The sequence below is a fragment of the Amia ocellicauda genome, chromosome 3, assembly GCF_036373705.1.
Source record: "Amia ocellicauda isolate fAmiCal2 chromosome 3, fAmiCal2.hap1, whole genome shotgun sequence".
Classification (NCBI taxonomy): domain Eukaryota; kingdom Metazoa; phylum Chordata; class Actinopteri; order Amiiformes; family Amiidae; genus Amia; species Amia ocellicauda.
In genome coordinates this window covers 48,957,983-48,985,906 of record NC_089852.1, presented here as the reverse complement: position 1 = coordinate 48,985,906, position 27,924 = coordinate 48,957,983, and the positions used below count along the sequence as shown (strand labels likewise).

The 27,924-nt window shown below is 41.4% G+C and overlaps 2 protein-coding genes across 3 annotated transcripts; one reads left to right on the top strand and one right to left on the bottom strand.

Annotated features, from left to right (window-relative positions):
* Window positions 1–606: 606 nt before the first annotated feature.
* urb1 (URB1 ribosome biogenesis homolog) lies at window positions 607–20,832 on the bottom strand. The gene is made up of 39 exons (XM_066699828.1): window positions 20,531–20,832; window positions 20,080–20,219; window positions 19,578–19,729; window positions 19,189–19,318; window positions 18,918–19,014; window positions 18,535–18,620; window positions 18,272–18,397; window positions 18,056–18,183; window positions 17,700–17,895; window positions 17,365–17,502; window positions 16,638–16,811; window positions 16,365–16,497; window positions 16,107–16,229; window positions 15,427–15,539; window positions 15,151–15,270; window positions 14,875–14,991; window positions 14,422–14,560; window positions 13,549–13,719; window positions 13,077–13,276; window positions 12,759–12,980; window positions 12,213–12,392; window positions 11,116–11,968; window positions 10,599–10,803; window positions 10,270–10,456; window positions 9,938–9,996; window positions 9,354–9,544; window positions 7,639–7,749; window positions 7,225–7,288; window positions 6,910–7,078; window positions 6,346–6,448; window positions 5,860–6,020; window positions 5,444–5,555; window positions 5,238–5,344; window positions 4,535–4,678; window positions 3,561–3,670; window positions 2,988–3,185; window positions 2,396–2,637; window positions 1,517–2,128; window positions 607–1,095 (listed from the first exon to the last, which is right to left on the bottom strand). Exons 1-39 carry the CDS (start codon window positions 20,658–20,660, stop codon window positions 887–889), a joined length of 6,852 nt encoding a protein of 2,283 aa, XP_066555925.1. The 5' UTR covers window positions 20,661–20,832; the 3' UTR covers window positions 607–886.
* A 928-nt stretch (window positions 20,833–21,760) lies between these two features.
* Window positions 21,761–27,877, top strand: eva1c (eva-1 homolog C (C. elegans)). 2 transcript variants are annotated; one of them, XM_066699824.1, is made up of 8 exons: window positions 21,762–22,621; window positions 23,399–23,598; window positions 23,757–23,880; window positions 24,321–24,470; window positions 24,696–24,839; window positions 25,253–25,321; window positions 26,060–26,149; window positions 26,614–27,877. In XM_066699824.1, exons 1-8 carry the CDS (start codon window positions 22,510–22,512, stop codon window positions 26,949–26,951), a joined length of 1,227 nt encoding a protein of 408 aa, XP_066555921.1. In that variant the 5' UTR covers window positions 21,762–22,509; the 3' UTR covers window positions 26,952–27,877. The 2 variants fall into 2 exon arrangements, with proteins under 2 accessions (XP_066555922.1, XP_066555921.1); XM_066699825.1 differs by lacking the exon at window positions 24,696–24,839 and having other exon boundaries at window positions 21,761–22,621.
* The last annotated feature ends 47 nt before the right edge of the window (window positions 27,878–27,924 follow it).

Below are 27,924 nucleotides of genomic sequence, written 5' to 3'. Positions count from 1 at the left end.
GTTGGGAAATTGGTTTGTGAAACTAAAATGGAAAACACAAAACAAAAACATGACTATTTCAGGAAACACAATATAGAGACAAAAAGTTGCCATAGGAAAATATTTGCACAGTTGTCCTGCCCCGTAATTGGTCAATACATTTAATGCCTTCGGATGCTTGTTATAAATTTGTAGTACATGCCTGCAAATCAAATAAAAATGTAGACTGAAATGGATTCTGTCATATTTTTTTGTTTCAGGCCACAATGAGCCTCCCTTCGCTTTAACTGTCCAACCACCATGGGGCCTAATCCTGACAGATCTCAGACACCAATTGGGGCTGGGCTTGGCGAGTATGAGAAACAGAGACACGTCAGGCAAGGCAGGTTATTAGTGGAAGTGATGGAAGAGCCAGTAGGTAACACTTTTACCAGTGGGCCGGTAGAGTGACACTGAACTGCAGAGGAGGTCTTTTGACTGAGACTTAACCAGCTACCATGAAAGCACTAATGCAGGTGCTCATTTAAGAGTAAATGGATTTCAAAGGTTCTTCAAAGGAATTCCTTTGGAGTACATTTAATTTTAAAAATTCAGTTACGCAGAAAAGATGGCAATTCAGGGTTGAGGTTATAAAAGGAATTACAAAATAGAACTGGAATAGAAAAACTGGAACCCTGTGGGAAATGATACATAAAAATAATACTCCGATTCACAAAGACAGATTAAACAAAAAATGTATGCATAAGCACACAAATCACATCACACAATTTTGAATTTTTTGTATAGGGCCTATGTTTTTTGGAAGGCCTATTTAAGTTTCAAAATATGTGTGCAAAATATCAGTCCAAGTTGCAAGGTAGAAGATGACTATGTAAACACTCGACAGTAAATTTACAGGTGCACTGCTTTATAAGGAACCAACAGCCAAGGAAATATCTCTACAAATGCAGAGCGCTGCTGTCTGTGCTGTACTGTGTCTCTTCTTTTTCACGGACTTCTCCCTCCCGATGTCCTCTGCCTGCATCACCAGACTAACATGCGTCAGGAACATGGTTGGCTCCTTGGCTCCTGTCCAAAGCTCATGGATGTACAGGGAAATCAAATGCAGCCCAGCTTCTGAAAAAGAATAGGAACATACTTTCATAAACTTTATGCAAAAATGAGGAGGAGGAGCGATTCTAAGCAAGGAACACTAGGAAGGTTTGGTACCAGTTATTTATAGTATTTTGTGGGTGGAAATGAGTGGGAGGCTGAGACTGTCCTCATTTATCCAAATTAGTTTTTCCTACCAGTTCAATTTCAGTATTATTATTATTATATATATTTTTTTACCTCCACAAAGATCTTGGGATCACCAGGTTAGCATGTCATGCAAGCCCTCACCTTGGTCAATTCTGGATCATCAGTTCAGATCAAGCAACAAGTGTTGAACTACTTCTAAAAGCATCATGTTCAAGGCACCAAAAGTTGGTCACCAGTTATCTTTAAAGCGATTCCCATCAGACATTAGATGGCAACTGTCAGGGTCGGCCCTTACCTCTTCTTGAGTCGTCAACTGGAGTAGTGTCAGGCAAGCAGATCTTCAGAACAGAGTTGTGAAGGTCATCTTTGGGGCAGGTCTGGGCTTGCAGCAGCTGGATCATGACAAAAGTAAAGCGCTGTAGTACAGCCATGGCGATGACACCGGAGCGTGCGTTTTCACTGACCCCATGGAAAAGTTTGAGAAGGTCGTGCTTTAAAGCACCATCGCTGAGAAGAGTGTCTACTACCGAACGGTGCGGCAAAACACTCCCTTGGATCCACTGCAGGAACACAAGTAAACTACTGGAGCTCTGCGGGCCTGAGACAAAGGATTTCAGCCCCCAACTGACAAGCAAACAGGCAGTCGCACAATCTAGGCCGTTGACGTCCCCGACTTTGACTTTGACAGTGGAAACCGGCTGCTGCCCCTTGCTGTTCTCAGACTGAGGGGCAAGCTGGAAGACAGGCTCCCAGTAGGTGAAGACGTTCCTCAGGAGGGGTTCACAGACTGCCAGGGACGTCTTGTCCTGTTCCTCGGCTGCGGACACCGACTCCTCGGTTTGCTCCTCCGCTCTCATGCGACTCTGCAGAGACGAGCCTTTCACTCTGTTCTTCTCCTTCACGGACTCTGAAAGGGCACCAAACGGAAGACTTGTTAAGCAAAGTTATGCAAGTGTTTCTTCCTGGGCCTGGTGGTGGGAGTGTTGTAATGTAGGAGCTGGTTAGTTACACTGTTAGCATGATGGATGGTTATTATTGAACCAATACTGTCAAATAGTGGAGGTTGAGGGGTTGGGCTGGAAGTGCGATAATGTAAAGGTGTTTATTCAATTCCTTTGATCTGTAAAATACATACACTGTATTTTTTACATTGCACTATCCATTATGTACTTACTCAGTAACTCCTTCACTTTATGCTTCTGTGCAACGCAGTGCAAGGCGTTCAAGAGCGGCGTGTCTTTTGCCAACACGCCCCATCTGTACAAGAGCAGGAGGGCCTCGGCACAAGACAGAGTCCTCTCCCTCAGGATGGGCCAGCTCAGCTCTCTGTGTGCATCCAGGGCAGTGCCACGGTGTTTCAGAACGGAGCACAGTGTCTGCAGGAACTGCGTCAGCTGCTGGGATTGCAGACTGGTCCTGGAAAACACAATCCACCCCCTTGCTTTAAACTCTATTTTTTGCTTATGGAAAAACAACGTTTTCGCTATCGCCAACTGGCTCAGCTCACCGCTAGGCTGTCAGACAAACTCAAAGAACTAAATATGCATTGTCAGGCCATCTGTGACAGCACACACTATGGAATATGGCATTATACAGAGGACTAATGCAAGCTCTTGCTAATCACAATCACTCTTATAAGGCAAGATGAGGGAACACTAGCCGAGTTTGTGCCCAACCACTCCTAACCACTCGCTCAACTGTGCGTCTGTGGGGATTCTTGTGGGGAAACTTGTTTCAGACAACAAAAGGTACACGAACAGCCTTACTGAATGTGTCTGAGGAGGACAGTCAGCAAGCACAGGAACTCATTGATGAGGGGCAGCGGAAGACACTTTGGGGATTTGAGGCTCTTCTTATCATCAGTTGAATCCTCAGCCTCCTTGCTCTCCTTCTCCCCCAGGTTTGTGAACCAGAGCGCGTGAACCAAAGAAATGAGGCTTGAAAGGATTCGGCTTTCAATGAAGCTGGAAGACAACAACACAGAAAAGGACATAATTTGGTCTGATAGACATGACTTTAGGTACATACTAAAACTTCTTCATACATAAGCCCAATGACATTTAATAACACTAATCAAGTTTAAATACAAATAAATATGATCTGGTAAAGCTATCTTGGGAAAATAAAAGAACCTGTAGAAATTTTAAAACTAGTCATGGCAAATAGGTAAAGTCTATGAACTGTGTTGTAGAGTCCTATTGTAGCTGCTTAGCTCTAGGTTTTTTCAACAGCTACAGTGATGAGGCTGTGGAAACATTATGTAACTCGAAAATGTGAACACACACGGGCCTCCTAGTGCCTCGCTTTTCATTTGCAAGTACTCAGGATAGCTGACTCACCGTTTCTCCAGAACCTGCAGTATCCAGGTTAGAAGGCCGTGAACTTTAATGAGCTCGTAAGCAGCTTTTGTCACATGGGAAGCTTGCTGCAGGATGTCTAAAATCTGAATCTGAGACATAAGCATTTTGTATGAGATAACAGCGGCCAACGGGGAAAGCAACGGAGAGTGTTTAGACACTCACGACGCAGGGCTGGATCTATTTCAACAAGACGTAATATAAAAACTCCTTAAGGCTCCAGAGTTACTCCATTTAGATGACTGAGTGTGGCTGTGCTAATTACATTACAAAAAGGATTATGTCCAGGAATGAGAGGATAAAAACACCAGCAGAAAATAGACTTGTCTGGGGAACAAAAGAGATTTGGGTTAGAATGAATTAAGGTATTCCAGATTCTGACCGAAGTCATAAAACAAAAAAATGTTTCCAAATTCCTCTGGTTAAATGTGTTGGGTATGGTATTTTTGGCTGCTTGCAGAAAGTGTATATGTAGGACCCTGCTAGCTGGGTTAGGACTCTGAACAGCTGACACTGCAAAGCTTTCTCAACGATAGACTTGTTATTGAGGAATGCATTTGAAACTGACTGGTGTGCAGTTTTATTGGTGTGCTGTATTTTTGTTAGTTTTAGAATTATAATCAGTTTGAGCAATGTAATATTATTATTATTTCTTGGCAGACGCCCTTATCCAGGGTGACTTACAACATAAGAGCAATTCTGCTGTATCACTAACAATCTAATAATTTTGTATACAGTGCCTATAGAAAGTCTACACCTCCTTCCACAATTTTGACCTTTTCTGTGTGGAATTAAAATCAATTAACAATATATAGATACATTTTAATTGATCTAGACTTCCTACCCACACAACTTGCCATACATTACAAGCAATTTCTTCCGTACTTCTCTTCCTTTTCGTTTTATTAAACCACCACAAGATCTGTTTGTTAACTGGCCCATTAAGTGTAACTCACCTGGGTAGCCTGGTCACACAGTGGGCTGCTGTAGTAGCTTAACAGGATCTGGAACATGCCTTGGCGATCGCATAACTCATAGCAATGCCGGTCTTTCAATCCCTCCACGATAAAGCCAAGGAGCCACTCACGCTCCAGTTTATGCTGAAGAAAAACACAACAAAAAACACGAGTTGATGAGGACATGGTAAAATTCTGGCTTCAACTTGGTTTGAACATTAAAAATTAAAAAAATCCTCAATACCAGATGATATCTGACTTCAATCACCATGGTAAAGCTTGCTACTGTCCCTGTAGCTGTATTAACAAGGAGAGCCACAATGGGAAAAAGGAGGGAAGACCACTGCCTATAATACAGACAATATCACCCTACAAAAAGCACCCTACAATAGAGAGACTACCTTATCTCAAACATAAGAAAAGGGATTACACTGAAGTGCACCCAATAGGGGAGGGATTTGCTTCACCAAGTGAAGGTGAAATTTGGACAGCGATATGCAATTCCGGTCATTTACATTCACCACTCGCCAGAGAGAAGATTCAGAGATTGGCACTGTGTAGGAAAGGGAAATAAACTTACTGTTGTGCAATAGACAACACAAAAAATGTATCTTATTTCACAAATACAATCACGATTTTTTTCTTCTTTTTAGGTGATGGGAAATTCTATAGACACATTCGGTAGGCAACGTCTTAAAATTACCTGCAAATCAAAGCTGTAGAAGAGCTTGAAGAATTCAGGGACTTTCTTGAGGTCTAAATACTGATGGGTCAGAAGAAACTTGTTCACGATCATGTACATGTGTTCCTCTGGGTAAGAAACAGGAGAGAATTTATTTAAAAGTTATCATCGCTTCCAAGCTGAGTAATCATCTAAAACATAAAACGAGATGTTTCACAGTAACCCACCTGGTTTTAGCATCTGCTGGGCAACTCGGGCAATGTAGGAAACCAGTAAGAAAGGTAGCCGGAGATTTTGCTGTCGAATACCATTCTTCAACGCATCCATAAGATACAGCAGCTACCACAAAATAACACATTCAGGGTTAAATTAAAATCTTTTATAAAGGTTAGCCAAACTGGTTAATTTCAGCTTCACCATTAAATACTGCTTTGTGTGCATTATAGGTCAAAGGTTTGGACACAACCAGACTTGAGGAAGATATTCAAGATGGTTATTTAAGCAAAGAAAAGCCTGCATTTGTTTGCATACCTGAATATATTACTGTCAGACTTTAAAGGCATAGTGCAGAGCATTATTTTGAATATTTCAAATCCAAACTAGTTTAGGCCTTCTTGGGTGAAAGAAGTACGTTTGATCTTACTTGTCTTTTTTCCTTGAAGCGGGCGGCTTCTAAATGATGGTAAAATGATCCCAAGACATGATAAGATGCTGCTCGTACTTTGGGATCATAACTGCTCAGAGCTGCCACAGTGAAGCCCAAAGCATTGCTCCACACAAAGTTGAAGCAGTCAACCACAGCCTCTGTGGAAAGAAACCAAAATCAAAGACCCAAGTTATCATGAAGGGAGATCCATAGAAACACAAAGGGCTAGATGTTATACAATCACGGAGTTGGCTTTTCTGAAGAATGCAGTTTGAAGATTGACTGTTTGACTACATTATTCACCTGCACACATGCATAGTTACGTTTTTAAGCACACTAACATCAAACATAGAAGAGCTGAAATAAGACTCAGTCAGTCAGCAGTCAGATCCATTTTCAGAAAATTAATTCTCCCCTTCAGGGCATGAAATGAATGCAGTATAAAACAGAAATCAAGGGTTTGTGCCCAAAGGATTATTTTACCTGGTCTGAGAAGTGTGCTGAAGAGGGGGAGGAGGAAGCAGGGGTCATACAGAGTACTCAGGTCTGCTTTTTGCTTATCCTTGAACAGAAGCTCCTTTCCCTCCTGGAAAACAGAGAAACCTGAAATGCACGGGCTGTACTTATCTTTTGTAAATGTTATCTACACCATTTTTCTTTTTTTGCAATTTAGCTAAACAGCGGGAAAACAATGCAAACAGTGACACCTATGTAAAAACGTGAAGCGTTTCATAAAATCCATTGTTAGGAACCAAATCAACCGTTCTTTCCTCAAAGCCAAGAATATTTGCAGATCCAATTCAAGGTAGATGTTCATCTTTCTGCTTTTACAAGTACCAGTGCTAAAGTCAGTAAGAAAATAGAAATAATTATGCTATACTTTAGTGCTGGATGAAACGAGTCCACTCCTTTTGTGAAGCCCTCTGAAATATTTTGGGATGAAAGGGGCTATATAAATGCAAGATATTATATTTTACTCTTAATTATTATGATGTCCAAGTGCATAATAGGTGACAGATGTGCTGGTCGCCCATGACCTTCCTGTACCTGAGGAATGATGCGGCGCTGCTGGGGGAAGTTCAGCGCAGTTTGGAGCAGGTGGCCCGTGTTCAGCAAGGCCAGGACATCTGCGGAGGTTGGTTGTTGCCACAGGGACTTCCCCAGGCTCTTGTAGGCTTTGTGGTGCTCAACGGCCGCAGGGCCCCACAGCAGAGACCTGGGACAAACACAGAGAGAAAATAAAATAAGACCAAGACCTGCAGCATAATGTCTGGATATAAATCTGTTTGTTTGGATGAAAGATCAAATCCCTAGTCGGATTCCTTCTGTAAATATTCTTGTGCCCATGTCGAGGATACTTACCGATACTCAGCAAGACTAATGTTGTTTCTTTCGTATTCCTGAAGCAGCAGTAATATTTTCTGATCTGCAAGCAAGAAAATCGATTTTAATGAGATGAATGAGACAGAAGATGAATGCTTTAGAACTGGCTTCAAGTAACTGCATCAGTGTGTGGATTTGGTTTCATGTTTTATATTGTTAAATGTAGGTCTGACTGAACACACAGTTTGGAAGTCTTAATTGTTTACAAAAGAGATCTCAGAGGGTATCACAATTATTCTGCTGGGATACCATGAACAAACTGGATGCTATTCAATGACATACTGGACTCTGTTTAATAACGATCTTAATTTATTAATTAATGAAACCCAGTCATAGGGCTTATACACAATTCAATTAAGTTTACTGTGAAACTTCAAACTCAAATTTCTTTACCTGCAAGACTCAGAGTTGCTCTGTACGCTCCCATGAGAACAGCCAAATGGGCAGCGTTACAAATCGCAGGGCATTTTGTAACCAGCGTAAGCAAGATGGTCACAAGAGCTTCTGTAAATTAAAAGAAAGTATTGTACTTTTGTTGCATTTAAATGAACAGGTAAAGATATCAGGTCTGGTTCCCTAGTGCAAATTGTGCCTCTGTAAACAAATGTTTACCCATTAATGCCAATACAATTATGATAATGATGATAGCATTAAGTAGCTGGTCTCATTATACCTTTTGTCTTTAGTTCTGGAATTATCCAACTTTGATCATTTTGTGTTCTACAGTGAGGGGGAAAAAAGTATTTGATCCCCTGCTGATTTTGTACATTTGCCCACTGACAAAGAAATGATCAGTCTATAATTTTAATGGTAGGTGTATTTTAACAGTGAGAGACAGAATAACAACAAAAAAATCCAGAAAAACGCATTTCAAAAAAGTTATAAATTGATTTGCATGTTAATGAGGGAAATAAGTATTTGATCCCCTATCAATCAGCAAGATTTCTGGCTCCCAGGTGTCTTTTATACAGGTAACGAGCTGAGATTAGGAGCACTCTCTTAAAGGGAGTGCTCCTAATGTCAGCTCGTTACCTGTATAAAAGACACCTGTCCACAGAAGCAATCAATCAATCAGATTCCAAACTCTCCACCATGGCCAAGACCAAAGAGCTGTCCAAGGCTGGAATGGGCTACAAGACCATCGCCAAGCAGCTTGGTGAGAAGGTGACAGTTGGTGTGATTATTCGCAAATGGAAGAAACACAAAATAACTGTCAGTCTCCCTCGGTCTGGGGCTCCATGCAAGATCTCACCTTGTGGAGTTTCAATGATCATGACAACGGTGAGGAATCAGCCCAGAACTACACGGGAGGATCTTGTTAATGATCTCCAGGCAGCTGGGACCAGTCACCAAGAAAACGATTGGTAACATTACGCCGTGAAGGACTGAAATCCTGCAGCGCCCGCAAGGTCCCCCTGCTCAAGAAAGCACATGTACAGGCCTGTCTGAAGTTTGCCAATGAACATCTGAATGATTCAGAGGAGAACTGGGTGAAAATCGAGCTCTTTGATATCAACTCAACTCACCATGTTTGGAGGAGGAGGAATGCTGCCTATGACCCCAAGAACACCATCCCCACTGTCAAACATGGAAGTGGAAACATTATGCTCTGGGGGTGTTTTTCTGCTAAAGGGACAGGACAACTGTACCGCATCAAAGGGACGCTGGACGGGGCCATGTACCGTCAAATCTTGGGTGAGAACCTCCTTCCCTCAGCCAGGGCATTGAAAATGGGTTGTGGATGGGTATTCCAGCATGACAATGTCCCAAAACACACAGTCAAGACAACAAAGGAGTGGCTCAAGAAGAAGCACATTAAGGTCCTGGAGTGGCCTAGCCAGTCTCCAGACCTTAATCCCATAGAAAATCTGTGGAGGGAGCTGAAGGTTCGAGTTTCCAAACGTCAGCCTCGAAACCTTAATGATTTGGAGAGGATCTGCAAAGAGGAGTGGGACAAAATCCCTCCTGAGATGTGTGCAAACCTGGTGGCCAACTACAAGAAACGTCTGACCTCTGTTTGCCAACAAGGGTTTTGCCACCAAGTACTAAGTCGAAGGGGTCAAATACTTTTTTCCCTCACTGTATATAGGACCTTCTTACAAACCTACCTTTTGGCTGAGGAGTATCGTTTGGTTCTTCTTTAGTACCCAGCATAGCGGGCAGAAACAAAGAGTGGCTTGTCACCATCATGTGCACCATGGGTAATGCCACCAGATCTTTAGAAGAACTGGTAGCATCATACAGCAGCTCCAGAAAGTCATTCAGGCCTTCCAGAAAAGCCTGATCTCTGTAGCGATACCTATACAGTGAAGAAGATACCATCACAAATGTGGTTGAAACAGGATATGTTAGCCAGTTCAAACAAGAGCCTGAGTAACGTATAATTTGGGACATGCAAATAATTTTTGATTTAGGACGAGGCACATTCGAAAAACAGCTTAGCGCTCAAATTTTACACTACCCTACACGTGCTGGATTTTATTGAGCACATAGACTTTAGATTAATTCATTTTTAGATATGGTTTATTGTATTCTAAATCTGAATGGCCCTTTGTGTTTTTGGATCCATAAGTAGTAAAAAAAAAAACAGTTTTGTTTTACCCAACCAACTGGGAAAGTAACCCATCTAATCTGTAGGGGTTACTACCACAATCTCACCTGGACAATCAAGGTGTCCAAAACATTGACTTACTTCAGTCCGGTCTTGACAAAGCTGTTCCAGTCTGATGCAGCCACCTCTTCTGCAGATGCCTGGATGAGATGTACATGGGTTAACCCACATAGGGGGAAAGTGAACAATAGATTGTTCTTGTGATCCAGAACAGATAGGATGAATTATGAATTCACATCAATCACAGCAAAGTCTCCATGGAACAGTCAGGACTTGGCAGATGAAAGGGTTTGGCTGACGGTGCTCTAAGATATGGGCTTGTAATTCATCCATCATCAAAAGAAAACACTTATTAACATGCAGCAATGATTATATTAGTAATAAAAAAAAGAGAATTTTAAATAATGAGGTACCAGCAATCCCTGGAGCCTCTGCAACATGTTCTCTTCCATCTCCTTCACTGGCAGCTCTGGCTCTTTGTGACTGGTGTATGAGGCCATCAGCCACTTGAAGCAGGCAGTCAGCAAACAGCTCCTCCAGCCTTCTTGTTGTGTTGGTGTCCCATCCAGCTTCTCAGAGATGCAGTCAACCAACTTCCACCTGCAGAATACATACCTGGTCTTACAACACCACTCTTATTTCCTGCTGTCCAACTACAAATATGTGGCACCAAACTCCATTATTATCATCACTAATACTAAAATATGATGCATCTACATGTATGTAGATTACAAGAGATTACCTTTCAAAGCTATCTGCTTTTTGTAGAAGAGCAGGGAGTTGATTAATAGTGTCAGTCAGGTCTTCCAACTGCACAGAGAGCTTGATCAAGCTGGAGAGGACTTCGACAGACTCTGGCAAGGCTTCTTCTGGGCCACTGGATAGCACAGTGCTGAACAGTGGGGTCAACAACGCTCCACAGAAGACTTTCAGCACCTCCCTTTGAACTGCAACAGAGGGAACAGACACAAATCTTATACAATCAATGACCACAACTTGAAAAATGCAAACTAATGGTGTTTCTGACACCACAAAGGAACATGGTATTCAATTTAAAAACCTCACGACCTCCATGACTTAACAAAAAATAAATGCCTTTAAGAGATTGTAAGACTCATGTTGGTCCTAAACACAATGTCAACACATCAACATGGCACCAAGAACACAAGAGGCTCCTACTTTCAGTGCACCTCAGAAAAACATAATTAGTGCAATGTTCTCTCGTTCTGATAAGAAGAAAACCCAAGACCTCTTCTTACCTTCTTTGGGCCTTGTGTGATCTTCTCGACCCGCTGTTTTCAGATACACATTGACTAGAGGAAGAAAGGTCTTCAAGTTTTTCATGGCCTGCTTCATGTTGGTTGACTGGAGGCACCACAGCTCGAACTGCAGCCGGTGTGTGGCACAGTTCTGCAACAGAAGGGCCCCGATCTCCTGACAGGTTTGGGAGGGGTGCTGGAGGCAGTACACCAGCAAGTCCGTGGTCACCAGCTTAGTGCAGGCGGGCTGCTGTTGTAAAGCCTGTAACAGCAAGGTCTCCAGTGGTTCGCTACAGCAGGACAACAACAGTGTTCCCAGACCTCGGAAATGCTCATGGGACAAGAACACAGCGTCACTCTGAGCGGAACGTCTGGAGTTTTCCGTCAAGACCTGGAGAACAGTCTGCCCGTAGACACTGAGCTCCTTCTGGGAGTCTGGTTTGCCACCCACAATTAGACTCTCTTGCGGTAGGACAAGCATAGCTAGAACTATTTCCTTCAGAGAGGCCACATCCAGGTATTTGTGAAGCACAGTCAGTCCTTGAATTGAGAGCGATCTCTTTCCCAATGTTTTCGGAGGGCAACTCTTCATCTTTGCGGCTGCTAGTTCTGCGAAAACCCCCCTTTCAACAGCCTCTAGGTACTTTGTTATGAGGTCAACGTGTCTGAGGTGTTCCAGCAGTTCAACGCTTATCTTCAGAAGGCTGAGGATTTCTGTACTGATCTGCACACACAGACGTTTGAATTTGATGGGGTTGAGGCTGTGGGGTGGTGGTGTCTTGGAGTCTGTAGCTAGAAACCATTGCTCCAGAGTTGGGTGCTTAAAAATTGATCCAAGCACAGATGTCATCAGCTGAAAAATGGAAGACATATGACAAATGAATGTTGGGTTATGTATTTCCCCACATTGAACTATATGTTGTTAAGCTTCTGCATAGGAATGAACAATTAACCAACGGCCAAAGTAACTCCTAGATCTTATTATTGTAGAATATAGTGGATGAGAGGACGAAACACTAAGCAGAAGTATGCATTTGTGAAATAACCATCCCCTCGGATCAAGCACCTGTATTAATGACAGACTTTCAGAGCCATACCTGATCCTTGTCGACTTGCCCATCAGGAACTGCATTTACATCTAGGAAGAGGTCGGATTCATCTTGGCGAATCTCTGAAACGGGTTCTTCGGGTTCGTCTGAAGACTGAAGTTTGCTTACTAAGGTTCTCAGTAGGTCCATATAGCTACCTAATAAGGCCAGCCCTGTCTCTTTAGAAAACTGAAGAGGGAAAACTAAATTAAAATACATTCACATTTGATGTTTCTGGATAATTCTATACATGTTCCAAAGTGAAAGCATGGCATAGCACAAGCAATATACTCTGGAATTCATTAAGTATCAAAAAGTTGCAAAAGTGTCACTGCTTTTGTCTTCAAGTGCAAGGTATACACATTACAGTTTCAAAGCTTAGAATAAATAGGGGTGAGGATGGTATTACACACTGTTCTTCATAATAAAACCTGCATTGCTAGTATCCTGGCATCCCTTAACGGGATCTGTAATAAATACCACAGGTGACAGTAGTTAATCTAGCAAAGCTGTACAAGCAGGGACAGTGTAATAGAGCAAAGGGAAAACACTCACCGTCCCATAATTGTCCACAAAGGTTTTTATGTAGAGCAGAACGTGTTTGACTGCCACTGGGAGATCAGTGACATTCATTCTGGAAACAGCTTCTTCAATCGTCTCTTTGAAATCGTCCTCCAGCATGTGGGCCACCCCTTTGCTGTAGGCTGCTTTCATCAAAGATGTAAACGAGCCAGGCGATGGAGTTTGTGGTGCAGGGGAGGACTGGGAGAATTTTAACTAGTTTAGAAGAAAAGGAGAAGAATGAATGCCAATTGATCAATGATAATGACAGAGATAATGAGAATGAAGTTACAATGACTTGGCACTCCATACCAGCTCTTCCCTGCCTTGTGTGGGGATCCACTGAGAGTAGTAGCGGTTAAACTCCACAATGGTAGGATGTGCAGCCCCCGAATCCTCGGCAGACGACAGCTCCTTGTCGTAGAGCTGGAGGGCCAGGCACAGGGGCAGGGGCTCTCTTTGGGAGTGGAGAATGTCCGACAGCACAGCGATGAGATACAAATAGACCACACCTGAGGATGACCACAGAGAATTCAAAGCCTTTCTGCACTTACTAAACAAAACACAAACAGGCTTGCTAGAGAAATGCTTCCTGCTTCTTGCAAAGAGTGAGTACTACAGACAAATTCATCCTAAGAGCCAATTTTAAACAGAAATGACACCAAAATACCCCAATACCCAATTAAAAAGGACTTCAGGAGTTTCAGAATACACCTACAGTTGGTCTGTAAGAGGAAGTGGTTACTATATATCGCATTAAGCTCACAAGCTTCTTTTCCTTTACCTTCTGCCCCTTTGAGCATCACTGGAAGTGTATTCCTGGCTTCTAGTGCCGCAGGAACAATGGCACTGAAGGGAAACGTTTGCAGGATGAGGTCTTCACTCAGAGCGGGGCTGAAGTCCTTGCTTTCCCCTTCACTGGCCTCCATGATCACATCCATCATGTCCAGTACATCTGGCAAACACACCTACCAGGTTAAAACTCCTACGCATCTCCAGCTTCTACTGTATTTTACTTTTAAACCACTTAACAGCAGTGATATCTAACTGGACAAGGAAGACTGTCAACAGGCAAAATGTATTTCTTCAGAAAATAAATTTTTGAAGGCCACATCATTATTCCTTGTTCAATATCTTACTCGAACATACCCTAATAAAGGTTTACTGTAGTATACTATAGTAGAACCACAGTAGGGTACAGGAAAGCAAAGTGAAATCATTGCAAAGCTTGGTGTGATATAGTATAACAAATCATGATACAAACTATGGAAAAGCAGGCCAAAGCAAAGTGAAGGAGTGGTATAACTATGTAGGAAAACTGCCCAATTATCCCGGAAATCTACCTACAATGTACAATGTATTATTTAGGTTTAAACAGTTATGAAATCTGTTTTGCAAATACACCCAAAATAAACATATATATATATATATATATATAAATAAAAAGTCCAATCCAAGGATTACTGCCACCATAGTCATAGTAACCAGCTGGAACTAAAATAAATATTTTAATTTTTCCTCTGAATGTAAATGGCGTGATTTAACATTTCACTGCTCTGGTTAACATAAAAAGAACAGAGACATGATTTGGAACAGTTACCACAGTGGAGTGCTATACTCAATTTGTATTGGTTTATTTCTATGAAACGTATCTTACCATCAATGTGCGAAATGGGAATACTGACAGCATCTCCTTCCTGTCCAGACAAGTTTGCCTGCATGTAGCCTGCCTCTTGGACAAGACTGGCTGCCTTGTCTGTGTACGGGTAGGGGTTTGACACAAGCTTGACAAGGACCTGCATCAACACACAGACACAACTCAAGCTTGTAACTCAAGCAGTAGAAGATTCCAGGAAGATTTCTCCTCCGTGTGATATTAAGTACCTTATGAACTGTAAGATGTGTGCATGTCTATATAACACAGCTGTCGATGCATTTACATTTGTCACTTAAAGCCCAGCATTTGGTATGAAAATGCAGCCAGTGAGGATTGCCAGACATATATAACTGTTGGCATTTCAGATGTCACTGCTAGACAGAATTCAATGAACATTAATCTGCCTAACAGATCCAAAGGCGTTCCATTGATTTTCTCTTGCAGATTACTCACTCTTTCCAAGAACTGGATGACTGTTTCCTGTTCAGACTGTGGGAGAAGTGCAAGGTGATCAAGCCACAGTCCCAGCTCCGGCCAAGTGTGCTCAAACACGCCGGTGTCCCGCAGAACCTGCCAGGCAAACACATCAAAGCAAAATGTGCTGTGAAAATAAACCGCCCACAGGGATCGGGGAAGACTACAATTCTACAACTGAGGGAGTTGGAAAGGAGAGAAAATAACATTTCAATACAATCCTCAGCAAATGGGGAAAAAATAACGTAGACTTACCTTAAGGACTAGCATCCGTGTCGATGTCTTCAGGTGAGTGCTATTGCTGGTCACAAACATTTTCAGCAGCAAGTAGAACACAGACTTTTCTCTGCCAGCTGCTTCTGTATCCACTATATTCTACATACGCAGGAAAACACAATTAAAATCGGTGCGAATGAACTGTGAACAATGACACAGCAGGTTTCCAAATACCATAACATAAGCAGCAGATAAAAATGTCACAAACACTAAAAAAAGTTATAGCAGAAAAGGAAGAACATCATAAGGGCTCACCTGTGCTCTGAACCAAGAAAACTTGCTAGCAGGCAAATCCAAAGCCAGCTGCAGTATCTGGTACTGGAGGACTGGGGCGACTTCTTCTCGCATCCCCTTTTCTGTCACAATGCCTTAAACACACAGACGTGTTGAGATTCAATTAGTGCTTGGTTTCCCATCTCAACTGCAGTTTCTTGTTTGTTTTTTTTGGATATATACCACTAACTTGGATTCTAACTCCCCATCTCTGTTAATGCCTGGCCCTTCCTTAGCATTCGCTATCTCGTACTTCCACAGAAATAAAGAGCCATCTCTGATTCGGCTCCATGTATTTAAGAGGAGATGACCTTCAAGACACAACTGGATGAAAATTTGGGATCAGCTAGTAACTAAACTGAAGGAGAAAGTTTGTCCAATATAGTCCCCTCTCGCTCTTATGTTAAATGAAACTGAAGAAATTAATTGTTGATCTCTTATTATTTGGATTCCACAAATGACTATGAATATTTACTTCTGAATCTTCTAAAAGACTGGATGCTCTAGTGTAAGGCCGGATTTCCTAACGCTACATATATTCAATGTCCAAGATCAGTTTTTCAGTCTTTCAGTGTTGTGGATGTTTTGAACTACACAATGTAAGTCATGTTTTTTTTTTTTTTTTTTTTTGACAGTTTGACCCTTACAGGTATCAACCTTACCTTTCAAAAGTTTGCTGAAGTCAAAGCTGCTTTGAGTGATCAGATGAGGCACGGCCTTCTGATAGAGACACATGACCTGAAGGATGACGGCCTTCAGCAGCGTGGTCTCTGCATCATCAGGACCTGCAAAGCACAGCCGAAATTAGCCCTTTTACACCTGCAGCGGTTTATAAGAAAGTTCATCCTGTGACTGAGGCCTAGCACAGTTCACAAAAGCGTATGAAACCATGCCATAAAGTGATATTGGGAGTCCCTCACCATGCTCCAGTTGCTCAGCTTCTTTCTGTGGAGCACCTGCTTCTTTTTTCTTGCTTTTTCCTTTGTCTTCTCCTTTTTCTTTCTTCGTAAGGGCCTGCCACGTGCCTATGATACTCGTCAGGTCTGGCAAGATCTGCAAATAACCCAGAGAGGAAAGTATTTGATGTATAAAAATTAAAGGCAGACTAGAGAACAGGTCAGAATTATGGATGTTTATCAGCAAAATAATACCACTGTATAACCGTTATCATGAAAACACTGCATGCCTCATACCTTGCTGAGTGCTTCCCTGTACTGCTGGACGAAGTCTTCCATCATGCTGACAGAATAGATATCTGAGCCCAGCCAGACCGTCTTATCCTGGGCATACTCGATATTCTTCAGGGCCCTTTTCAGGATGAAGGAAACCAGGGAGAGTGTGGTGTGCTTTGCAACATTGTTAGCCATCTGCAAAACAAGTAATGAAAACAACTAATGAAAACAACATCACCTTTACAGATGACTGGAATTGGTTATACCTTGTTATTTAGTTGTTTGTTTAAGATTATTCATATATTTTTTAACTTTTCCACAGAAACTGAAGTCACATTGTGTCATACTGCTCATCAAATGAATCCAATTTATGAGAAAACAATGCTCCATGGTTTTCACAATTACATTTTGATTTGCAGAAACTAAAATAGGTCAGAGGAAGCAGCGGGAGATGGTAATCATTTCCCAAAAGCTCCACACACTTGCCTCCTGGCTCTTGAGGGCCATTAGATGCTGTTAAATACCATTCAGAATATTATTATTACGTATTTAGATTAAAAAGCGCAAATCTAGCAAGCCTCACATAAGGGGAAAAGGGAAATAACATTATCTTAGTTTGGGGTGGTAGCTGGATTATAATTTGCAGATCATCAAGAATAAGTCGAGCCAATTTTGCACTACAGGAGAAAAAGTGTTGAATCTCTTCCTTTAAAACAGAGCAGGCACACGATATTCAAGTCCAACTCACATTGAGCCCCTGAGTGAACAGGGCTTTGTTGCAGACGGGGGGCAGAGAGGTCACCATCACCATGGACAGGAGGCGAGATGGAGGGATGAACTCTCGAGTGTGGAAAGCCTTGGAGACCTCTGGTTGGCCTTCATATATCTACAGCAGGAAGAGGAAAAAGGGAAGAGCTTCTTTGATACTCCAATTTGAGGCGAGCAACATTAAAATTGCTAAATAATAATAAGAAAAAGGTTTCATTGTCCTATAAGATTAGTTTGAGAACAGACAGGGTCATTAAAATCCAGTCCCTCTTTTTATTTTTGGGAGGACGACTTATTTTTATATCCCGTACGTACCTTTCTGAGGAGATTGATGTTGTCCTGCCATGCTGACTTGAGCCGCGGCGTGAAGGAGTACTGCGTCTCTTTGAAATACCTGTGGAGCAGATCGGGGCACACTTGCATAATATTGACCACCAGGTCCGCCAAAAGCTCGTCCTCCGTGGCTTGCTTCAGTCCGACGCAAAACTGGAGCAGAACGATATTTCCAGGTCTGTGAGGGTGGGGGGTAGAAATAAAGAACAAGGGTTACAGACCATCTTAAACGATAAATTCTACTGTGTTTTGGTGTTTTTCCAATTGATTATATCCAGAAGAAAGCACAAGCATAAAACACGGTGAACCCACTGTATAAAGTTAGGTAATCTACTCACTTGCCCACTGTTCCAAAGCTTGGGTCATAGAAGTTAATGCCGTATTTGCGGGAACAGCACAGATCCATCAGAAAGCTGTGAGCCAATTCGCGCATTACCATCTTTGCAGCTTCACCTGGGGCTCCAGTCTGTAATACAAACCCCAAACACATACAACTCTGCAAAGAACTAACAATGAATCACAGTACATCCGAGTATACAACATGAAGGTCGAACCTGCGTCTCTTCTGAGCTGGCATCAACGATCCCATTCCACTTGTACAGTGACGTTATGTGAGCTAAAATCGCCGGGCTGAAGAAACGCACTTTCTGTGTTTTTGTAATTGCTTTATTCTGAACAACCTGTGGGGAAGAAGAACAAAAAATGTGTATAAATGTGTGCCTCTTTTTCATTGGTTAGGATAATGAACGGGGATACTCAAATGTACTAAAATTGATTAATTTATGTTAAATAACTTGTAACATATCACAAAGCTTACTTTAGTCTGCAGTGTAGACAACAGGAGATTGATGGAAGACATCCGATCCTCCTTTATGCCGGAACATAAAATATCGTTGAGGAAATCTAACAAAGTAAAACAAGATTAAAACACATATTTCGTCCATCCTGGACCCATTCTTTAGTACATGAATTTCTGAGAAGCTTCAGAGGAAAGCCCTGCAAATCTATTTGGACCTTTACAGCTACAGTTACTTATGGCCCAAATTAAAATGTGCTCAATCAGTTTGAAAAAGGTTAAGGTTTTTACTTTGGTGCCCATGTTTTTTTCTAACATTATGCACAACAAAGTCACTGGACATACATTGAAAATACAAGTATATTATGCATGAGACACGTGGTTTTACTCGAAAAGCAAGTTACCTTTTGTCTCGAGAACTTGTCCTATTGTGTGGTTGTCCCCAGAAATGAGAAAAGAAACTGCAAATTGGATGTAAGCCATTCGAACATCAGGCCTCCCCTGGTTTGAAAGAATAAAGAGGTTTAAATTAGCCATGTGGACACATAACATGAAATACACACGACTTGAACCAAGCAGCATTGGGAAAAATGGTTTATACAGCTTATGGCTTATATAGGTACAGGTTCTGCAGTTTCTAAAACACCGATACGAGTAAGGGTTCAATCACTTTACCATCTTGTCTCTTCTCCTGGCCAGTCCAGACAGGCTCTTACTGAAGTTGAAGTGACTGAAGACCTCCCTGGCTGCGTCCGGGCCTTGCGAGACCATAGCAGACAGGAAGCTTAGACAGCGCCGGGAACACCTGAGGGGAACAGCAGAGTCAGTCGCGCTGCCTTCTGTGGTCCCTATTGCTATATTAATATCGATATTGTTACCTGTGTCACCTTTGCCATTTGCCAAACTGACAACTACACACGGAAGAACATGATCTACAACTTGACCAATACAACTATTCTCATCAATTGATCAGGTGGTTGGTTTCAGATTCTAATTCAAAAATGGATCTTCTCAACTTCCAAGCTGTGAGGCGAGAGAAGACTGGGCACACCTCCAGCGCTTACCTGTGATTGTCCGAATGCACAGCTGAGTGTACAGCCTTCATAAAGCTGGTCACAGTCTTCTTGACGATGGCGGTGCCCACCATGCTGAAGTGAGAGAGGTCGCTGGCTGTGCGCAGCAAGATCATTTCCAGGCTGTGGAAGATCAGCACCATCTGGGGGAAACAAAAAACAAAACTTTACCATAGATACCTCTTTTTTTACCACGTGGCCACATATAAACATTGAAAATACATACATAAACATGTCAGAACACACAGACAGGAATACAAATTGATTAATAAATAAGAAGATGACTTCTATGGATCAAAGACATTCAGTCTAATAGAGGCACATGAACAATTATTAAGGGACAATTATTTCAAGCAAATTGTGAGAAGTTACAATGCGAATACCTATTACACTGACTGACTACTGGCCAATGTCATGGTCAACATACAGACATTCATACAAATCGCTATCTATGGATGGTGGATAGCATGATAGTAACAACAACAGTACCCACTTCATTTTCCACGTGTTTTTCTCCCTCCAGTAATTTAAATATTTCAGCACACTCCATGGAGATCTTCATGTAGCCTTCAACCACATCATATAACGTGGCACTGGGCAATTTCTTGGCAAATGATATGAACATTTCCAAACCTGGAAGTAACAATAAAACCAGACTTTACAGGAAAAAAACTAAATAAAGCTTACAACGTGTGCGTGTTTTAATGTGCACTTGGCTGAGGGGTGTTTTTCTCACATACAAAAACAGAAGTATAGGCTATCTCCAACATCGTGGGTATTCCTGCTAACCTGGCACTTTATGTGACCTGACACTTGTGGGCAATCACAGCTCTCCGGCACTTAATCAAATTGATCCATTATCTTAAAATGTTACAATATGACTGAACTATCACTGCAAACACACTTCAATGTGATTTCCTTGCTGTGAAGTTTACACCACCTACCTTTCATTGCCCTGGTAGGTTCATTTAACATGTTTTTAAATACAGTCCCGTTGAACTCTTCCGATGCTTTGGATTTCTTCGGCTGAGCTTCACAATCCTCCGCATCCTCGTTTGTGCGTTTTTTCCCCATGATTTTCGGTAAATGACAACAACTGCACACGATCGCACGGCACTGCTGCTGCTGCCGGGACTGCACACACGTGTGTCCCCAGACCGGAACCGTGTGCGTCCGCAATCAGTGTCCCTCCGGAAACACAAGCCGTGTGATTACGCCACGGTCCTGCTGCTTTCTTTCTCAAGTCATTGCAATTTTTTTTAATTACTTTATATAGATTTTGATGACATTCCACTATTATTATTATTATTATTATTATTATTATTATTATTATTATTATTATTATTATTTTATTATGAATATTATGAATAGTAGTAGTAGTAATAGTGTACCCTAGGCTACCCTAGTATCATTATATGTAAAACTATTAAATGCTAGTGTTTCTTCCCGTAATGATGTTCATACCATTATACACACATATACACAAATACAAATATACACACTTTCGTAAGAGTATGCTGTATTTGTGCGTCCTGGTGAAACACTGTGCAGTGAAGCCTGTGCAACACTTACAATATCCCCTGCACGAATTCCAGTCACAGTTTGTCCCGCTTAGTTCAATATGAAAGAAACGCTTATGTTACAAAGTCGAGAATAACAGTGAGAAAGCAACATTAATAGAAAACGCAAAGCTGCACATATGAAGCCTGGACACAATACAATCCTGTCAGAAATGTAATTGCAAGTGAACATATTTTACCCAGTGCAACTCACAGAGGTTCGTACTGATTCATTCCGAGATGCACTGTAATCGTACCTGCGTATCCCCACCCGGCACAGCAACATCATAGGAGCATTAATGCAGCGCAGTATTTAGGCAGTTGGACACTAGATGGTGTTGACATTGCGTGTGGGTGCACCTGCATGCTACAGATGCACAGCCATCATGTTTAAAATGCTGGAATACACTTGAAAATACACTTTGTCCGCCAATGAAATAGATGGGTGTGATACGCATCCTTCAAATCCTTTATCTTTCATTCCAGGTGCAATTCATAAACGCAGTATATTACACACTGGGGGGAAAGGCGCAATGGGCACACTTCAGATGGCACATTGGCGCAGCCGAGCAGCTCTCCCTGGATCAGTGCTTGCCACGCCCACGGTGACGAGCAGGATCCAGCTGTTCCCAAATAATTACCCCTGGCTGCCAACGCCGCCTGTATATATGTCTGTCGTCTTTTGTGTATTTATTGATTTCATAATTTATTGGCTCTGGTCGACTGCAACCACTTCTCAGCAGTCACAGCTGGACTTTGCTAAATCTCCTGCCTTCAGCTTCGGATGTGGCGCTGGAGTTGCGCTGTGCTGGACCTGTTGCGCATGTTTTATTTCACGTTGATCGCGCTACCCCGACGGGACATACTGTGCCTTGGGATTTATCACTTTATTATGGGGCTTTTATAAGAAGAACAGGATTTTTTTTTAATACAAAACGCCTTTTTCTATATTTTTATAATGAATGAAATGAAACATGGATCCACATACTCTGTAGCTTGTATGGATTAATGATCGTTTCTCTCTATTCCATGTATGCTTTTCTTCATTCCTATTTTGCATTTGTCCCAAAACCAGCGGGGTGGCATGAATGGATCCAATCTAAGCCTATCCTGGATGGTTCCCACATCATGAGGTGCAGTGGGTGCTGGAGCACACGGCGGATGTCCATGTCCAGTAGTGTGTAAAAGGTGCCACAGACACATGGGGAGTGTGCCCACGCGTTGGCAGGTGTAGAGTGGCGTGGCTATTTGGCATCCAGTTCCCCTGTTTTTTTTTTTATTCCTTTCTTTCAGGCGTCAGACTATTTCAGGCTGTGATAAACTCAAGTATTTGAATATGATCTCAGGGACTGAACATCCAAATCATGAACAGCTTTGATGGGGGCATGCTCAGACACAAAGGCTGCTTTCTGAGTTTGTGTTATTACATCTTACTGCTGTGGACCAAAGAGATTGACGCCTTAGCAGATTTCTCGGGTAAGTCTTTCCACTCTCCTTATTCTCCTAAACACTACAATGATGATTTGTAATATTGTATGCGTTACTTAGGAGTCTTACTTTAAAATGTTCAGCCCTCAGCCCTAGCATGCTTTTAACTCTTAAAAACCCAGAGTCACAACTTCTCATTGTCTTGACAAAAATATATGATCTCAATTTACCAGGCCTCTTTGGGTTATATATAGGATTAAAGCAAATTATGCAAACTATTATCTAAGGGCATCGTGTATATTTACAAAAGGAGAGGAATACATTAGTAGTCTTTATTTTATTACACTTTGTTCTACATCGTTTCTCTCCTAGGCCAGTGATTCCCAACACTAGTCCCAGGGATCCCCTACCCTGCTGGTTTTTGTTCCAACTGAGCTCTCAATTATTTAATTAAACCCTTAATTGAAGTAACTTGCTTACATTTGACTCTTCAAATTGTGTAACAGACAAATAGTTGGTTTCTTAATAAGATAATTGTTTCCTTATACAATTTTATACTTAAAACCTCTACTGTTAAAAATAATGAAAAGGCGCTGATTTAGGAAATTCTTAGTTCAATTAAGGGTTCAATTAAGTAATTGAGAGCTTGGTTGGAACAAAAACCAGCAGGGTATGTGGTACTCTAGGATAGGATTGAGAACCACTGTCCTAGGTAATGTTGGGGTGCTGTCATTGAAAGGTAAAGAGAGAGTGGGAACCGATGTAGCTGCACCCTTTATTCAAATGCTCTCATTGTGTTGGTGTTTTTAATGACTTCTGTTCCAGGTTACTTGTCTCGAATAATTAAAAGCCACTCTGCCCACGCCTGTGATGGTGAGCGCTTGCGTCTGCACTGCCCAAGGCACTCCACCATCTCTGTGCTGTCTGCGTTTTATGGACACTCTGAGCTCCAGCTCTGCCCCAGCCATTCTCACTACGCAATGACATCAGGGAATCGGAGCTGCTCAAAATCCACTGCCTTACAGGTACCTATGCAGAACTAAGACTGTATAAGAGTTAAAGTCTCGATTTGAGGGTCAGCAGTTTTTGTTTGTGTTCATGTTCTCTATTCCAAGTAAATGCTAAGGCACTGTTTTCCCGACTGCACCCACTTCAAGTAATCCTGTCTCTTTTCTCTGTTTAGAAAATTGTGTCCGAGTGTCAGGGCTTTCGAGATTGCAAGCTTCCTGTCAATAACCGTGTTTTCGGATGTGACCCATGTCCTGGGACAACCAAATATGTTCTTGTGTCTTATAAATGCAAACCAAGTAAGTGATTCTTGATATAATAATCCTGAAATATTAAGAAATATACTGTGGATTCTGAAGGTTAATCTTGGCCTTTTGAAAGATTAAATAAAGGACGTTTACAAAGTTATAGTACCAGGAGCATGGAAATAGTAATATATAATTAACTGCAATAAAATGAAATCGAATTAGTCATGGGGCACTATTATACAGCACAATCAGAACTTGTAAAATGGCAGAACAAAATAATTAAAAAGTCCTGGAAGGAGACTCAGATCCTAATGAAATAAATGGCATATGTATGAATTACTTATTGTGAAAAGGCATGTTTCTAATACATTCATTTAAGATGAAATTTAAAAACCTTTTTCTTAAATTGATTATTTGTTTTATGAATTTTTAGTAATGTACGTATTTGACTTCCTTTATATGTATATATTCTTAATTTTGAAAACTTCTAGCTGAACACAAGACCAAAGTGGGCTGTGAAGGTGAGGTGATAAAACTACAGTGTAAACACCCCCGTGTGATAAACATCTACTCTGCGGTGTATGGAAGAGGACTAGAGGATGACAATCACTGCTCTTTGGTGGGAAAACCAACTGTTTTTGGTGAGAATAACTGTGCAATAATTTTGAATATGTCTGTGCCATTCATCGGCAAAATTATGAATCATAGCATAAGTTTAATGCAGACTATGAGTCCCAGAATGTCATCCAACTGTTTCTTGGAGGAAACCAGAGTCCGTTTAAACTGTCCCAGCCCACTACATCTCTTTGTGTGAAGACGGCCTAATGAGTGAGGGATGTTCACTTCTCCGTTCATATTTTCTGCAGATTGTTTGTACTATGGCGCTGTGCACTCCATTTTGAAGACTTGCTATGGCAAGCAGAAGTGCTTTATTGTGGTAAACAGCCAGCAATTCCCAGATCCATGCTTCCCTGGAACCAGAAAATATCTCTCCATTATCTATTCATGTGGTATGAATAATTTAATTAATCATTAAACACACTACCAGCATTTCAGTTCAGTGTCTGCTAAAGAATGTTTGAAAAAGCTGAGTTATAAGCAGTTTAGAAGAAATGCCTGACCTACCAAAGTAGTTGAGACACAGTTGACAGTAGACCACTGAACATAAATAATTTGATTTTGCAGATTAAGTGCTTATGGATTGCCACCTCTTCTGTGGCACCTTGTGGACTTTAAAATGAGAAACCAGCCCATTGTAATACTTTGGAAGTTGTGTTAATTCTGTTCATTCATCATAATTTAGATGAGATATATGTAAGTGGTTAAGACCCCCGTGCCTGTTGAGCCTGCCCAGTGTCAAGTAAAAGAGTATATCTGTGTGTTCTAGGTTGATTAATGCATTATGTTTCTGTTTTACATGAAGTTCCCTGGACAGTACTTACAGAAGCAGATCCAAGTGTGTTGAATCCTACCTCAGATCCAGAACAGAACGGTAAGCTTCGAACAATAATTAATAATAGACTTCTCTAAATAAAGTAATGTTTAATAGAAGAGAATTGAATCGTCCATATTGGTCTTACATTTAAAATCAAATACAAATAAACACAGCACAAACAGTCCCCCCAAAAACAAGCTGTTCTGTGTTGGTAATTCAGCTACTTTTTATCTGCTCTGCGCTGGTAAATTGCAAATCAAACATGACGCGAACTTAAATATATATAATCTAAGGCATTTTCTCTGGCAAAATAGGAAATGAAACAAACGAGCACAAAGAAACGGCTGTAGGAATGTGATTAGCTGAACTTCAGGGAATGTGTGCAGCCATGTACGGCTGTCAAGGTTAAATGCACTGCCCTGGTGAAGGAAATTTCAAACTCATTTCCTTTGTTAAGACTTGTGCACTTTGACAGTAATTATGTCATGAAAGAAAGAATAACATTAGAAAGTAAAAGAAAGGAGATAATTTAGGTTCTTAGTGGGCAGTCAGTCCTAGAATCTCATCACGTCATTTTTTAACAAATCCCAAAGGGTCACTTTCAACATCTGATTGGTTTATTCCAACACTGACAACTGTGTATGAGCGTCAAAACACAAACTAGTCAGCCATGCACTCTCGGCTCTATGGAAGACAGCTTCAAATTTCCACTTGTGACTTTGGGAACCAGTCGATCAAATGAACTTGAATTGATTCTTACTGCTTTCATAACACATACCTATATATTTTCTACAGAAGTCATTCTGAAACCCAAAGGATCGAGACGGCCAAATAGCGGTAGCATTATTGTGAGCAACTCTCTGGTGACATATGCTTATATTAAAGGTAGGAGGTAAACTTGGTTCGAATTACATTATACAACATGTCATTGGTATAGGGTCAAATATTTAAAAAGCACTTGTTAATTTTCACCTGTATAGATTTTATATTTCAAATAATATCCAGAATCCACATGTAGTGGATATTATTATTATTTCACAACTTTATTCAAGGTGACTCAAATGCTCTTGTCAATGATGTAGTTACACAATACAAACAAAAGTGTAGAACATTTTCAGTGAATTACAATACAAGGTCTAGCAACTGTAGTAAGTGAGGATCAGGATTATATATAAAGACCGGTGTAGGAAGCATGTCAAACAGAATTAATGTAAAGGTGCTTGAGACCTCATCTTGTGAGGGCTGGGTGAACCGGCACTGGACTGGGTAAAACGGTTATGCCAAGTTCTTTGATCCAAAAGAGACATTTTGTCATTGTTTGACATGTGACAGAAGGCCTGTTTCCACAGAGCACCCCGAGACTGCCGCCCTCCTCTTCGTGTCCAGCGTGTGCCTGGGGCTGCTGTGCACCCTCTGTGCTCTGGCAGTGCGAGTGTCGTGTTCTGGCGACTCAGGTAGCCGCAGTCCCGGCGAGAGTCCTCGTAAGGAGGGAGCCGGGGAGGAGGATGAGGAAGACTCCGATCACAAAAGCTCCACGGGCTCCAGCCTCAGGAAAAGCCAGTACCCCGGCGAGATTCCAGACGTCAGCGAAGCGGCCGACCTGGCCGAGAGGATAGAGCGACGCGAACAAATCTTGCTGGAGATCTGGATGAACACCTGCCAGAATGGGACCAGTGATTTCAACTAATAGTCCAAAGAATACCCAACCAAACCAAACCGGTGTCTTTGTAAGTCTTCTAAGGTCAGCGCGAAGGGTAAAACAGTCTTCACTCTACAGAAACCCAGAACACTTTCTTCGCCCATAACATTTGCAGATTCAATTTTGAGAATTAACTTTATATGGGATTCATTTACCCAAAGGATTAATCACCAATGAAAGAAGATTTTATTTCTCTAATCTGTCAAACTGAGCTGAAAGGGCATTTATTTCTGGGCAGTGAAATACTGCAATTCTTTTCTTTATCCATTTGGAGGTATGTTGAGGACGGTCACAGGAAATAATCAGGGGAATCAAGTGTGCCAAATTCAGGAGGTTGGCACATTTCTTTTTTTATGACTAGAAAGTGGTGATTAAAAAGCACTTCTGAGTGTTCCCCTTAACAATAAAGTTTTTCTTCCTTGTATAGGGCAGGTGCACAAGTGAACAAGAATAATTTGTGAAAATTACATTAAAATTAAGGCAGTTTAAGTACTTAATCAGCAATTCACCCAAGTGGAAGAAGGTCACATTTTATTACTTGCAGACCCTTTGCCACCTGCACACAAGTCAGAGGCGTGTTTTACATGTTTATAAAAGACATGCTACATTTTGTTAGACTGATGTTTATTTTTACACTGAGTTCAGAGAATATCCTAATTTATAGCATTGCTGCCAGTATGTTTCCATAACCACTATATTTACATGTATCAATGAGATTATAAAGAGAATATGGAATACCGAGTGCCAGTACAATTAATAAAGATATAGAAAACAGTATTCTGAAGGGTTTCAGCACCAGCTACTACTGGGACCAGAGATTCATACGGATGTAGGAGTAGGAAGACATTTACTGTATAAATAAGACTTGCTGTATGGAATAAAAATAAAACTAGCACACTGTCTCGTGGAACGCACTTTCCTGGGTTCCTCTTCATTTAGTATGTTTCTGTGTGAGCAAGGG